General features: G+C 40.2%; 1 protein-coding gene across 1 annotated transcript in view; it reads left to right on the top strand.

Moving 5' to 3' along the window:
- The window catches only part of LOC110968418 (poly [ADP-ribose] polymerase tankyrase-2), a 53,445-nt gene that overhangs the window by 28,080 nt on the left and 10,724 nt on the right, over positions 1–14,641 (top strand). The window contains exons 22-29 of the mRNA XM_022218301.2: positions 193–514; positions 1,397–1,473; positions 3,661–3,781; positions 6,810–6,907; positions 7,963–8,037; positions 8,110–8,215; positions 9,993–10,179; positions 10,516–10,672. Of these exons, the coding sequence (XP_022073993.2) occupies positions 193–514; positions 1,397–1,473; positions 3,661–3,781; positions 6,810–6,907; positions 7,963–8,037; positions 8,110–8,215; positions 9,993–10,179; positions 10,516–10,672 (1,143 nt within the window). The remainder of the gene's footprint in view (positions 1–192; positions 515–1,396; positions 1,474–3,660; positions 3,782–6,809; positions 6,908–7,962; positions 8,038–8,109; positions 8,216–9,992; positions 10,180–10,515; positions 10,673–14,641) is intronic.

Here is a 14,641-nt window from a genome sequence, read left to right as displayed (position 1 = left end):
TCCGGTCACATTTACACAGAATCCGGTCACATTTACACAGAATCCGGTCACATTTACACAGAATCCGGTCGCATTTACACAGAATTTAGTCACATTTACACAGAATTCAGTCACATTTCCAGAGACACATCTTCTTCTGCACTGATCAGAGAACGTCAGGTTCTTTCTCAGACCTTCTTCCTCCTCCTGCAGGCTGATGATGTCCGAGCTCTCCTCTTGGCAGCGATGCCTCCCTCGGCCCTCCCCGGCTGTTTTAAACCTCAGGTCATCAGCGTGGCGGCGGCGTCCTCTGTAGCTCCGCCCATCGTCCCACCGCTCCTCTCCTCCTCCTCTTCCTCCTCTTCATCCTCCTCCTCAGATCTGGACGCTGCAGCTTCCACCAACAGTGACGTCGCTGCTGCTGCTGCTGCTGCTGCAAACTCCTCGTCTTCATCGCCGCCGCCTTCGTCGTCCTCGACGTTTCCTGAGACGTCGGACGCCGAAGAATCGCTGAGCTCTGAGAGGAAAGAGGAAGGTGAGAGATGATGAGGCGGAACTCAAAGCAAGACTTAAAATATGTCCAATATTAGAAAAAAATCTGTCCACTGATAATCAGAAGTTGCTGAAAATGATTCAGAATTAGTTCTATATGGCTTACATCTCGTCCAAAAATAAGAGCTTCTCAAAAATGATCTAAAACACGACAAAAAATGACTGCAGTTATTCAGAAATAGTTGAAAATTATTCAGATTTTGTCCTGAATGGTTTAAAACTTGCCCAAAATAACAAACTTGCCAAGAATGACCTAAAACACGACAAAAAATGACTTAAAAATGGTTAAAATTACTCTCAATGTGGCCTAAATGTCTTAAAACTTGTCCAGAAATAACAAAATGTGTCAAAAGTAACTTAAAACATGACCAGAGTTGATGGTTGTGGTGATTTTGCGTCGCATTTCATGTCGTTTTACGCCTTTTTGTGATCATTTTATGCCTTTTTTAAGGTTATTTTATATCATTTCGCGTTACATTGTGGTTGTTTTATGTTTTCTGGAAGACGTTTTGGTTGTTTCACATCTAATTGTGGTTGTTTTCCATATTTCTGTGATCATCTTGTGTCACATTGTGGCTGTTTTACTTCTTTGGGGCTCTCTAACACAGAATCAGATTGTTTTACGTCTTTTTGCTGTTGTTTTGTATTGCATTTTGATAAATTTTTTAGTCATTGTCTGTCACATTATGGTCGTTTTACATCCTTTTGTGGTTGTTTTGTGTCACTTTGTGCTTGTTTTACGTCTTTACGTGTTTGTTTTGCATCACATTCTAGTTAAGGAACTTCAGCCTTCATCCTGCAGTGTTAAATGTTGTTTTTTTGCCACCAGTGTGCAGAAATGACAGGAATCTGTTGTGTGTTCCAGAGTGTGAGCTGAGCATCTGTCAGATCCTGAAGAACCTGGGACTGGATCATCTCCTGGAGATCTTCCACAGGGAGCAGGTCAGAAAGCATCTTCTCAGTCTGCAAGGTCCTTTTACCCCAGATCTCAGTCCAGTGGAAGCAGCAGGTTTCTGACATAAAGCTAGATCTGGTAACAGATTACAGAACAAACCAAGACAGAAAGCACTTTAAACTTCAGTAAGTGTGATGTCAAATGATGTAAAAAACTTATTTTTGTGATCATTTTGCGTAACGTTGTTGCTTTGTGCAACATTTTGGTTGGTTTACGTCTTTTTCAGGTTATTTTGTGTCACATTTCACGATATTTTACTTCTTTTGTGATCGTTTAGGGTCACATTGGGATTCTATTATGTTTGCTGGAAGACATTTTGTAGCATTTTGGAAATTTTGCTTCATCTTGGTTGTTTTACGTCTTTTTAAAATTGTTTTGTCTTTTTGTAGATATTTTGTGTCACATCTTGGTTGTTTTACGTCTTTTTAAGATAGTTTTTTTTGTCTTTTTGTAGATATTTTGTGTCACATCTTGACAGGAGCTACTAACAGATAATTTAGCTGCTTTTAATTCGACTAAATATGAACCAATCCCAGTGTTCGTCTGTGTATGTAGCCCTGCGACAGACTGGCGACCTGTCCTGGGTGTCCCTTGCCTTCGCCCGAGTCAGCTGGGATAGACTCCAGCTCCCCCCGCGACCCTAATGAGGATAAAGCGGTGTATAGAGGATGGATGGATGGATGAACCAATCCCAGCTCTCCTGTCACCTTTCATTTGTTTTCTGTCGTCTAATTGGATTCCAGGCAGGCTATATGTTGATTTTAACGCGTTTCCAACAGATTTTGTTCCATTTTTACATGAAAAAGGTGAATTTCGCTCTGAGAAGATAAAACCCAGAGATCCGTATTAAAATGAAAAAGATCGTGTCTCTGCAGGGGATTTAAGTTAGAGGAGCTGATTTCATTTGTAATTATTTCTTTGGAGGAGGTGGAAGATGATTCAGAGACTCTTCAGACTGAATTCTAATCACTGACTAGTGCAGGTAACGTTAACATCACCTCCTCCCACTGAAGTCCTGATGATCAAACACATTTTTAAAACACAGCAACGTGAAGAACAGAGCTGCTTCATCTACAGGCAAAAACTACCAAAACTGACTGAAAATTTGCAACGAATCTATTTAAAATGCGACCGAAATGACTCAAAATCTATTCACAATTTTTGAAACTTTGCTGAAAATAACTCAGAATTTTTTCCAAAATGGCAGAAATCTTGTTCATAAAGACTTAAATTACTCAGTTTGTCCAAATCAACCAAAAGTATTCAAAATAACCTAAAATACAACCAAAAATTACTTAAAAATGGTTCAAAATTAGTCCTAACTGTACTGAGAAATGAGTCAAAACTGTCCACCGTTATTCAGAAATTGCTGAAAATTATTCATAATTTTTCCTAAATGGCTCAGACTTTGATCATGAAGACTTTGATTACTGAAAGTTCGTCCAAAATGTCTCAAAATTTGTCCACAATTATTCAAATATTGTTCAAAATGACTCAGAATTTATCCTAAATGGTTGAAAACTTGTTCAGATTTGTCTCTGACTCAAAGTTTATCCAAAAACAACAGAACTTGTCAAAAATGATATAAATACGACTAAAATGACCAAAATGTGTCCACTATTGTTCAGAAACTGATGAAAATGATTCAAAATTAGAGTGTCTACATAGTGGGGGTTATTTTATGTATTTTTATGTCTTTACTTTATGATTTTTTTGTCTGTGAGAAGTTCTTTATAAGTAAACTTTACTTAAATGTTTTAAATTTAGTCCACAAATAACAGAACTCTTCAAAAATAACCTAAAGCATGACCAGAAATGTGCAGAATGTGGAGAATTTCCCCAAGATTACCCAAATATTTCTGAAATAACCTTAAACTTTACCAAAAGGACTGATATTTTGTGGCAAAACTATTTAAAGTGTCACCAGAATGACTGAATTTGACAAGAATTAATGAAAAAATGGTTGAAAATTACAAAAAATGTACAGAATGTTGTGTGTTTGTGTGAATTCTGCAGACCGTATTTATAGCTTTGAACAACGGAGCTGCAGGAACATCTCAGATTATTATAATATTGTGACAAACCTCATTTTTGTGAATTTTTTTGATGCCGTTTACCTGCTGTGTGTGTGTGTGTGTCTGTGTGTGTGTGTGTGTGTGTGTCTGTGTGTGTAGATCACCCTGGACGTGCTGGTGGAGATGGGCCATCGGGAGCTGAAGGAAATCGGCATCAACGCTTACGGTCACCGACACAAAATCATCAAAGGAGTGGAGAGACTCATCAGCGGCCCTCAGAGTGAGGACGCACAAAATACACACCATAAAAACACACACAGCAACACAAACACAAAATATACACCACAACAACGCACACACACCATAAAACACACACAGCAACACAAACACAAAATATACACCACAACAACACACACACACCATAAAAACACACACAACAACACAAACACAAAATATACACCACAACAACACACACACACCATAAAAACACACACAGCAACACAAACACAAAATATACACCACAACAACGCACACACACCATAAAAACACACACAGCAACACAAACACAAAATATACACCACAACAACACACACACACCATAAAAACACACACAACAACACAAACACAAAATATACACCACAACAACGCACACACACCATAAAAACACACACAACAACACAAACACAAAATATACACCACAACAACACACACACACCATAAAAACACACACAACAACACAAACACAAAATATACACCACAACAACGCACACACACCATAAAAACACACACAGCAACACAAACACAAAATATACACCACAACAACGCACACACACCATAAAAACACACAAAATACACACCATAAAACACACAAAATACAAACCATAAAAACACACAAAATACACACCATAAAAACACACAAAATACACACCATAAAAACACACAAAATACACACCATAAAAACACACACAACAACACAAACACAAAATATACACCACAACAACACACACACACCATAAAAACACACACAGCAACACAAACACAAAATATACACCACAACAACACACACACACCATAAAAACACACACAGCAACACAAACACAAAATATACACCACAACAACACACACACACCATAAAAACACACACAACAACACAAACACAAAATATACACCACAACAACACACACACACCATAAAAACACACAAAATACACACCATAAAAACACACAAAATACACACCATAAAAACACACAAAATACACACCATAAAAACACACAAAATACACACCATAAAAACACACACAACAACACAAACACAAAATATACACCACAACAACACACACACACCATAAAAACACACACAACAACACAAACACAAAATATACACCACAACAACACACACACACCATAAAAACACACACAACAACACAAACACAAAATATACACCACAACAACACACACACACCATAAAAACACACACAACAACACAAACACAAAATATACACCACAACAACACACACACACCATAAAAACACACAAAATACACACCATAAAAACACACAAAATACACACCATAAAAACACACACAACAACACAAACACAAAATATACACCACAACAACACACACACACCATAAAAACACACAAAATACACACCATAAAAACACACACAACAACACAAACACAAAATATACACCACAACAACGCACACACACCATAAAAACACACAAAATACACACCATAAAAACACACAAAATACACACCATAAAAACACACACAACACAAACACAAAACACACACACAAACACAATACACACCACAACAACACACACACACACTATAAAAACACACAAAATACACACCATAAAAACACACACACACCATAAAAACACACAAAATACACACCATAAAAACACACACAACAACACAAACACAAAATATACACCACAACAACACACACACAATAAAAACACACAAAATACACACCATAAAAACACACAAAATACACAAAATACCATAGAAACACACACAACACAAAACACAAACACAAACACAATACACACCACAACAACACACACACACCATAAAAACACACAAAATACACACCACAACAACACACAAAACACACAAAATACCATAAAAACACACACAACACAAACACAAAACACACACACAAACACAATACACACCACAACAACACACACAAAATACAACAACACACACACTTCAACATGCATACACAGTACACACACAGATACTTCCTCAAAACACACAATCTCACACTTCAACACAGTTAGACTTCAGTACACATACCAACACACACCAGCACAAATACACACTCCAACACGCACTTCAGCACACTTTAGAGTTACACAAGCAATGAAACTACGCTCACGCTTCAGGACACACACACACACACACACACGCGCGTTAACAATACTTCTGTTAGTGTGTGGGATAATGTTGGTCTGCAGTGTACATATGTGTGTGTTTGTATTTATAAATGTGTATTCAGGTGTGAATCCCACCTGATCCTGAATAATGTTTATGTATTTATTTACATATTTACTGATATATTTATTAGGGCTGGCTCATGTCGGGGTGAGAGACTCGAATATTCGGATTTCTAAATAAATACTTGGAAACCACCGTAACGACCCAATACTGATGTTTGGGTCCGGTTCTGATTTTTCTGTGTGTTTAGGTGTGAATCCCTACCTGACCCTGAACACATATTTTATCTGTATTTATTTACATATTTCTGTATTTATTTCTGTCTTTGTGTGTTTAGGTGTGAATCCCTACCTGACCCTGAACACATATTTTATCTGTATTTATTTACATATTTCTGTATTTATTTCTGTCTTTGTGTGTTTAGGTGTGAATCCCTACCTGACCCTGAACACATATTTTATCTGTATTTATTTACATATTTCTGTATTTATTTCTGTCTTTGTGTGTTTAGGTGTAAATCCCTACCTGACCCTGAACACATATTTTATCTGTATTTATGTGTATATTTCTGTATTTATTTCTGTCTTTGTGTGTTTAGGTGTGAATCCCTACCTGACCCTGAACACATATTTTATCTGTATTTATGTGTATATTTCTGTATTTATTTCTGTCTTTGTGTGTTTAGGTGTGAATCCCTACCTGACCCTGAACACATATTTTATCTGTATTTATTTACATATTTCTGTATTTATTTCTGTCTTTGTGTGTTTAGGTGTGAATCCCTACCTGACCCTGAACACATATTTTATCTGTATTTATTTACATATTTCTGTATTTATTTCTGTCTTTGTGTGTTTAGGTGTGAATCCCTACCTGACCCTGAACACGGCCAACAGTGGGACGATTCTGATCGACCTCTCAGCTGATGATAAAGAGTTCCAGTCAGTGGAGGAGGAGGTACTGATGGCTGTACTGTTCTATTATGCTTATCGTTATACCGATGGTTAAACTGATCATTATACAGATATTAATATTGATTATCAATGCAGGGAGGCTAAAAGGTAAAAATCACTTTAAAACCGGGAAGAACAAACCTGCAGTACATGCGGTTCATAAAGAAAAGAGCAGAACAGTGAAATTACAGCACAGAAGACAAGAAACAGACGTTTTATAAGAAATAAAAGTGAAGTGAGAACCCTTTAGAACAGTTGTCCACAGAACCCCTCCACAGCCTTTAGTTCTCAGTGGGTTGTTTAGTTGTTCTGGACCAGTTTTAGGACTAGGAGGACAGGTTTTTCACTGGTGGCTTACCTGGTTTGTGACTAGTTTCTGTTTTGGTTTTGGACTGGCTTTATTTTCTTTCTGGACTTGATTTTTTTTTTTTACTGGTTTCTGTCTTGGATTTAAACTCGGTGTTGGGCTGGTTTCTGTCTTGGTTTTAGACTTGTTTTTTAACTGGTTTTACTCTGATTCTGAACTACCTTTGGACTAGTTGCAGTACTGTTTATGTACCAGAACCAGGTCCTAAAGGGCTGCTTTCTACATTGGTTTTGGAGAGGTTTGACCTAGTTTTCAAAGTGGTTTTGGACTCATTTCTAATTATTTTTGGAGATGGTTTGGGACCGGCTTTTCAGTGGTTCCTGACTGGTGTAGGGGCTGGTTTTGGACCGGTTTGAGTTACTGTCTTGCTCTTAGACTTTGTTTTGGACTCGTTTCTAAATAATCTAGGAGTTGGTTTGGACTGTTTTAGACTCGTTTCAGCCGGCGTTATGCTGGTTTCTAATTGGGTTTTGGGCTCTTTTGGGATGATCATGGAACACTTAACCACATGCCTTCAGAATCAGAACAAACTGGACTGATTTTGGATTTGTTTTGGGGCTGGTATTTAATTTCGTTTTGAGATCAGGACTCCTTGTTCTAAGATAAGTTATATCTACCCCCAGCCTTTATCAAATAAAGAGATTTCTCACATGATAAGATTGAACCAGTAAAAGCTTGTTTGTGTCGATCAGATGCAGAGTACGATCAGAGAGCACCGAGACGGCGGCCATGCTGGAGGAATCTTCAACAGATACAACCTGGTCAAGGTATCCGTTATTTAGATTTGAATGTGTTTGTCGGGGCTGTAGTAAAAGTTACTAACAAAATCTGTGTTTTAGATCCAGAAGGTCTGCAACAAGAAGCTGTGGGAGAGGTACAGCCACCGCAGGAAGGAGGTTTCAGAGGAAAACCACAACCACTCCAATGAACGGATGCTCTTCCACGGTCAGAATATGAAACTGTAGAAGTCCTAGAAGGTGTAGTGACGGTAGCAGCAGGAATAAATAAATGGACTCAAACATTTTCCAACATGGCCGAATGTTAGCATTAAATGCAGCAGCATGGATGGCAGAAACTGTTCTAGTAGCAGTAATGATAGATATAGGAAAGAAGCAGTAGTTGTAGTAAAAGTAAGTTTAAAATCTGGTTTCTTATTTTTATTTGAGCTGCTTTGAACTGATTTAAAGAGTTTTTTGTGGCCAAATCTGTCTTTGTAACTTGCTTTGGTTTTGTACAGGTTTTAGACTCCTCGTTTCGGTGGATACTAGAGGCTCAGAAGCAGGAAATGAGAGTGCGTGTCACAGATGTAATGCAAAGCTTCTTTTTATTACAAAAAGCTCAAAGGAACTCACAAAAAAAAAACCAGAAACTAAACTCAGGGATCAGAACTACAAAGTTGCAAAAAGCAAACTCTGAACTCTAGTGGCAGGGAGGACTAATAGCAACACAAACTACAGTTAACCCACTATTGGTACCACCAAGGTAGGAAAACAACTAAACCTACACCTAGCCTTGAGTAATACTGAAAGTAGCCCAGAACTAATCCCAAAACTAAACTAGATAGACACAATACCGCTAAGGTTCTAACAGAAAACATCACAAAAATGTTTCTAGTGTTACTACAGCTGGAAAACCTTATTGACTCAAAGGGGGGCAGTGTCCCTACAGGGGAGAGCTGGCTTCACTTCAACAGGGGAGGCTGGTAATCCTTTACTTCCAGGGTTCTGATAGCACCATGAGGGGATTGGTGTCCAGAGGGGGTCCAAGGAAGCAGGCCAAAGTATAGACTTTCCCGTGAGCCGGCAGACGTAGAAGGCACGTCGAAGGAGATGGTAAGTATTCTCGGTCTACAAAGTCCCGGGGACAACAGAAGAATCAGAGGAACCAGGTCACCAACAGCAGGCAGAAGTCAGCACTAAAAACTACACAAAAACAGAATTACTAAAAGGCTCAGACTGTTCGACACGCAGAACTATCTGTGGGACGAAGACGGTCCAGCAGCAGACGACGATTGAAGTCCACTTTTATATGATGCCGGAGATGTTGAACTGCTGGCTTCCACCAGCTAATTGATCGTCTGCACCTGGGGCTCATCAGGACGGCACGCACCTGTGAAGAGAGAGAGCAGCAACGGAGGAGGGAGCACTGCCACAGCCCACAGCTTAAGCTGTGACCGTGACACTCATTTACAACTTAGCTTCAGTTTTGGTTTGGGACAACGTTGCAGACTAGTTTCTAACTAGTTTCAGGCTTTTTGACGGGTGTCAGACTGTTTTCTAACTTAGTTTTGGATATGTTTTACACTGATTACAGCTACGTTTCAACTTTGTTTTGGGACAAGTTTTAGGATAGTTTCTAACTCGGTTTTGAGTATGTTTTAAACTGGTGTCGAACTAGGTTTGGGATAGGCGTTGGACTAGTTTCTAACTCGGTCTTGGACAGATGTTGCTCTCGTTTTTAATTGGTTTTGTGGCTGTTTTTCACTACTTTCTAACTGTACTCATAATGACAACACGTAATCCAAATAGTAGAAGTACGGTAGTAAAGCAGCAGTAACTGCAGTAGGAGTGGAAGGTACAGTACTACAACAGTAGTAGTACCAGCAGGAGCACGTGTAGTAGAGATGGTAGGAGCATACAGGTAGCAATACCAGCAAAACCAGTAGTGGTATTTACAGTTGTAACGTAATATTCAGAGGATTAAACATACCGTGTCCGTACAGGTTCTCCGTTCGTCAACGCCATCATCCATAAAGGCTTTGATGAGCGCCACGCTTACATCGGAGGGATGTTCGGCGCCGGGATTTACTTCGCCGAGAACTCGTCAAAGAGTAACCAGTACGTTCACGGGATCGGAGGAGGGACGGGTTGCCCTCAGCACAAAGACCGGTCCTGCTATATCTGCCACAGGTACAACATCTGGACTCCACCCCCTCCTTGACCAACACCTGTATTCAGACACATCAGCTGTTAATGTGGCATTTTATAGAGACACTACGGCTGCATTACAAATAGCAGACACATTCAATGTAACATCTTCTATAACTTATTCGTTAAAAACACCGTCGACACATCTTCATATTTAAACTCAAACCAACAAGGAGATAAAAACAAGCTACATCAGGCAGCAGCTTCAGGCCTGACGACCACATCAACCTTTCTACTAGAGATAAGACCTTTAAATCCAGCACTACCAGATACTATACATGCTCTACACTACAGTCTGTGCTCTTTTTGTCCCTCCAGGCACCTGTTGTTCTGCAGGGTGACTCTGGGTAAATCCTTCCTGCAGTTCAGTGCCATGAAGATGGCTCATTCACCGCCCGGTCACCACTCGGTTACCGGCCGGCCGAGCGTCAACGGACTCGCTTTGGCCGAGTACGTCATCTACAGAGGAGAGCAGGTCAGGATGTTTTCCATCCCTTCATGCCACGTGTTAGCAGAATCATTGGTAGGAATGCTCTGATCCCAGCTCAGAGATTGACATCGAGGTTGATCATCCTGTTTTTCAACTTATCAGTATCAATACGAGCTTTTATGTCCACTGTCATACCAATGTCTTAAATTATTCTTAATGAAGTATTATCAATCAGTAATTGATCAATTTAGAATTAAAACTAAACACACTTGACATTTGTCCTGTACTGATTTTGCTGTTTTTATCCATGGAGATATTAAAGGCAGCAATTGGATGCTGGTTGGAGGTCATTAAGCATAAATGAAGACATTGTCATGGTGCCCCCTAACTAGTTAAATCCCCACAATGCTCTCTGTTTGACCTCACACCCTCTGGTCTCTACAGTATTTAACAGTAAGAGGCTCTCCCCTGGTGGAACAACCAGGTACTACAGTTGATCTACAGTACTTGAATTGTGTATTTTCTCGGAAAACGGTATCAGCAAATCTTATATCGAATGAGTCTGATTGAATCGGGGGCAAGAAGACTTGACAGAGACATCCATAAGTGTTTTTTTTAAAAAAATATTTATTCATCCTGTTGTGTCTGACTGTAAAATAGTAAAAGTATAAGGAGAAGAACTGCAAAACAACAGAGAAATGAACTTTCTGCCATGTCCTTTCTCCTCTCTGTTTGGGATAATCCCTCTAAAATACCCCCTGACTTTCTTGTATATAAATCTTCATGGTCTGCAATCTAACATGTCTTCGCCTAGTTCATTCTAATGGTAATACGTTGAGATAGAAGAATGTAGAATGGGAATTTATTCTATAATTTTATGTTAAAGACTGTAAAACCTTCACTTTAAATCTAACAGTTCCCTTAACATCAAGTTTCCCCCTCCCTAAAAACTCATCCGATCTCCCTGCTGAATGCTATGTGAGTGTGGTCTGGTCACATTTAACTGTAAGAGAAACAGAAAATCTTTACTGTCATTGTGCAAAATGCAGTAAAATTAAAAGCACTACTCCTGGTTGGTGCATTAAGACAGACATACGAAAGCACTTCAAACTGGACACCTCAAAGTTGAAAGAGGGGCATACAGCTAATAGCCTCATCAATGACCTCAACAGTAAGCTTGCTAACCTCAACTTTGGGAATGCATCTGTAGAGGAGGAGTGGGAAACTCTCAAGAATTTGGTTTATACAACGTCTTTAGAGAAGCTGGGCTTAGTTAGAAGGAAACATCAAGACTGGTTTGATGAACACAACTTGCAGATCAAATCCCTACTGGATGAGAAGCATAGACTTCATCTTGTCCTTCATTGCGACCCAAATTCAGAGGCAAAGAAAGCTGCGTTCACAGAATGTCGGCGCAAAGTGCAACTCAAGCTCCGCGCCATACAAGACCATTGGCTCAGTAATAAGGCAGACGAAATACAGTCGTATGCTGATCAACACGACGCAAAAAGATTCTATGATGCTCTTAAAACTATCTATGGCCCCACACTGTCTGGATCCTCATCTCTCCTGTCCTCTGATGGCAAGACACTACTGACTGACCGGTCCCAAATTCTTGATCGCTGGGCAGAACATTTTGACTCCGTTCTGAATAGGTCTTCTGCAATAAATGAAGCTGCAATCAATCGGCTCCCACAAGTAAAAATTAATAAAGAGCTCGACCTGAAACCTACCACTGAAGAAGTGACCAAAGCTATCAACCAGCTCTCGTGTGGCAAAGCCCCTGGTGCAGATGCTATCCCTGCTGAGATATACAGATCAGGTGGACCAGCGCTAACCCAGAAGCTGACTGAGCTATTCTCATCATGCTGGAGTAAAGGAACCCTTCCTCAAGACTTTAAGGATGCCTCCATCGTTCACCTATATAAGCGTAAGGGAAATAGACAAGACTGTAACAACCACAGAGGGATATCACTGCTCTCTATCGCAGGAAAGATACTAGCCAGAGTGTTGTTGAACCGTCTTATAAAACACTTAGAGCAAGGCTTACTGCCGGAAAGTCAATGTGGCTTTAGGGCTAGTAGAGGCACAGTCGATATGATATTCGCTGTAAGACAGCTTCAAGAAAAATGCCAAGAACAGCATCAGAATCTCTACACTATTTTTGTAGATTTGACAAAAGCGTTTGATACCGTCAGTCGAGAGGGGTTGTGGAAAATCTTGGCTAAGTATGGCTGCCCTCCAACTTTTATCACCATGATACGCCAGTTCCACGATGGAATGATGGCTCATGTGATCAATGATGGTCAAACTTCAAACCAATTTTTCGTCAGCAATGGAGTAAAACAAGGATGTGTTCTGGCTCCGACACTGTTTTCCATCATGTTCTCAGCCATGCTTTCTGATGCATTCACTGACGTAGATCTCGGTCTCGAAATTCGGTACAGAACTGATGGCAAACTCTTCAATCCAAGACGTCTGAAAGCATCCACCAAAGTACACCTTACAAAGATAGTTGATCTTCTCTTTGCTGACGATTGTGCCCTAATTGCTACTACTGAAGGGCAATTACAGCAAACTATGGACAAATTCTCAGGGGCATGTGACAACTTTGGTCTTTCCATCAGCACCAAGAAGACGGAAGTGTTGCATCAACCTGCACCTAGCACGACATATATAGAGCCCAACATCATGGTTAAGGGTGCCAAACTTCAGTCTGTTGACAGCTTCACATACCTTGGTAGCACAGTATCTCGCTGTGTCCATATAGATGATGAAGTCAATAATCGTATTGCAAAAGCCAGTGCAGCTTTTGGCAGGCTCAGACATACTGTATGGGAAAGGAGAGGTATAACTCTAGCAACCAAACTCAAAGTCTATAAAGCGATTGTCCTTACCACTCTCTTGTATGCATGCGAAACCTGGACAGTTTACAGCAGACATGCTTCCAAACTACAGCATTTCCATACAACAAGACTTCGTAAAATCCTAAAAATCAACTGGCAAGAGAAAGTTCCCGACACAGAAGTCCTAAAGAGAGCTGATTTACCATCCATCCATACTCTTTTACAGAAAAGCCAACTTCGCTGGGCCGGTCACTTGCACAGAATGCCCGACTACAGAATTCCAAAACAGCTCTTCTACTGCGAGCTCTCAAAAGGCAAGAGAACTGTGGGAGGTCAGAAAAAGAGATACAAGGATGTCCTCAAATCCTCTCTTAAGGCTATGAACATCAATTGGGAAAGTTGGGAATCTCAAGCCAGTGATCGACCAAACTGGCGCTACATGATCAATCTCGGTGCCAAAAACTCAGAACAAGCAAGAACATTAGCTGCTCAGGAGAAGCGAGCCGTCAGGAAAGCAAGGTTAGCAAGTACCTTAACCACAACAGAGAGCGACTTCAAGTGCCATCATTGTGGTCGCGACTTCCGTGCCCGGATTGGACTCACCAGCCATCTCCGGACACACCGGAACCAATCGACATCATAGTGGGAAGTTATGGTCCTCATCGTTTCGATGGACGAACAACAACAACAACAACAACAACGAAAGCACACAAAAATTATCGATAAACACAGTAAAGAGACAATAAATATTAAAACCTAAGTGTTTTATTTCACTGAGTAGAAGTCTGAATGACACGTGTTTGGAGTTGCACACATTTTAAACCAGTATTCAGTCCTAATGTAACCACTGACTACATGGGAAGATGCTGGTAGAGTTTCTGGTTAGTTTTCCTTTGTGTCCTACATACAGCAGCAGGATGACAAACCCTCGCTGTATAAGTGGAGAGCACAGACAATAGAACATGCAGTGTCTTCTTCTGCTGAAACACGAATGGCTCTTCTCAATCCGCCATCAATAGACGTCCACTCAAGCAATCAGCGGTGCTATGAGTGGTGAAATTACAGGCGGAGGTCGACCGTCCAGCTGATAGCCCCCTGAAGAGATGAAGAGGAGCTTTAAAGCAGAGCTGCTGGCTGCTTTTTGCTCTCATAATATCCTGTTTTCTGT

The sequence above is a fragment of the Acanthochromis polyacanthus genome, chromosome 19 (assembly GCF_021347895.1).
Source record: "Acanthochromis polyacanthus isolate Apoly-LR-REF ecotype Palm Island chromosome 19, KAUST_Apoly_ChrSc, whole genome shotgun sequence".
Taxonomy (NCBI): domain Eukaryota; kingdom Metazoa; phylum Chordata; class Actinopteri; family Pomacentridae; genus Acanthochromis; species Acanthochromis polyacanthus.
Note: the sequence above shows the minus strand (reverse complement) of the source record. Positions and strands in the feature narration are given on the sequence as shown.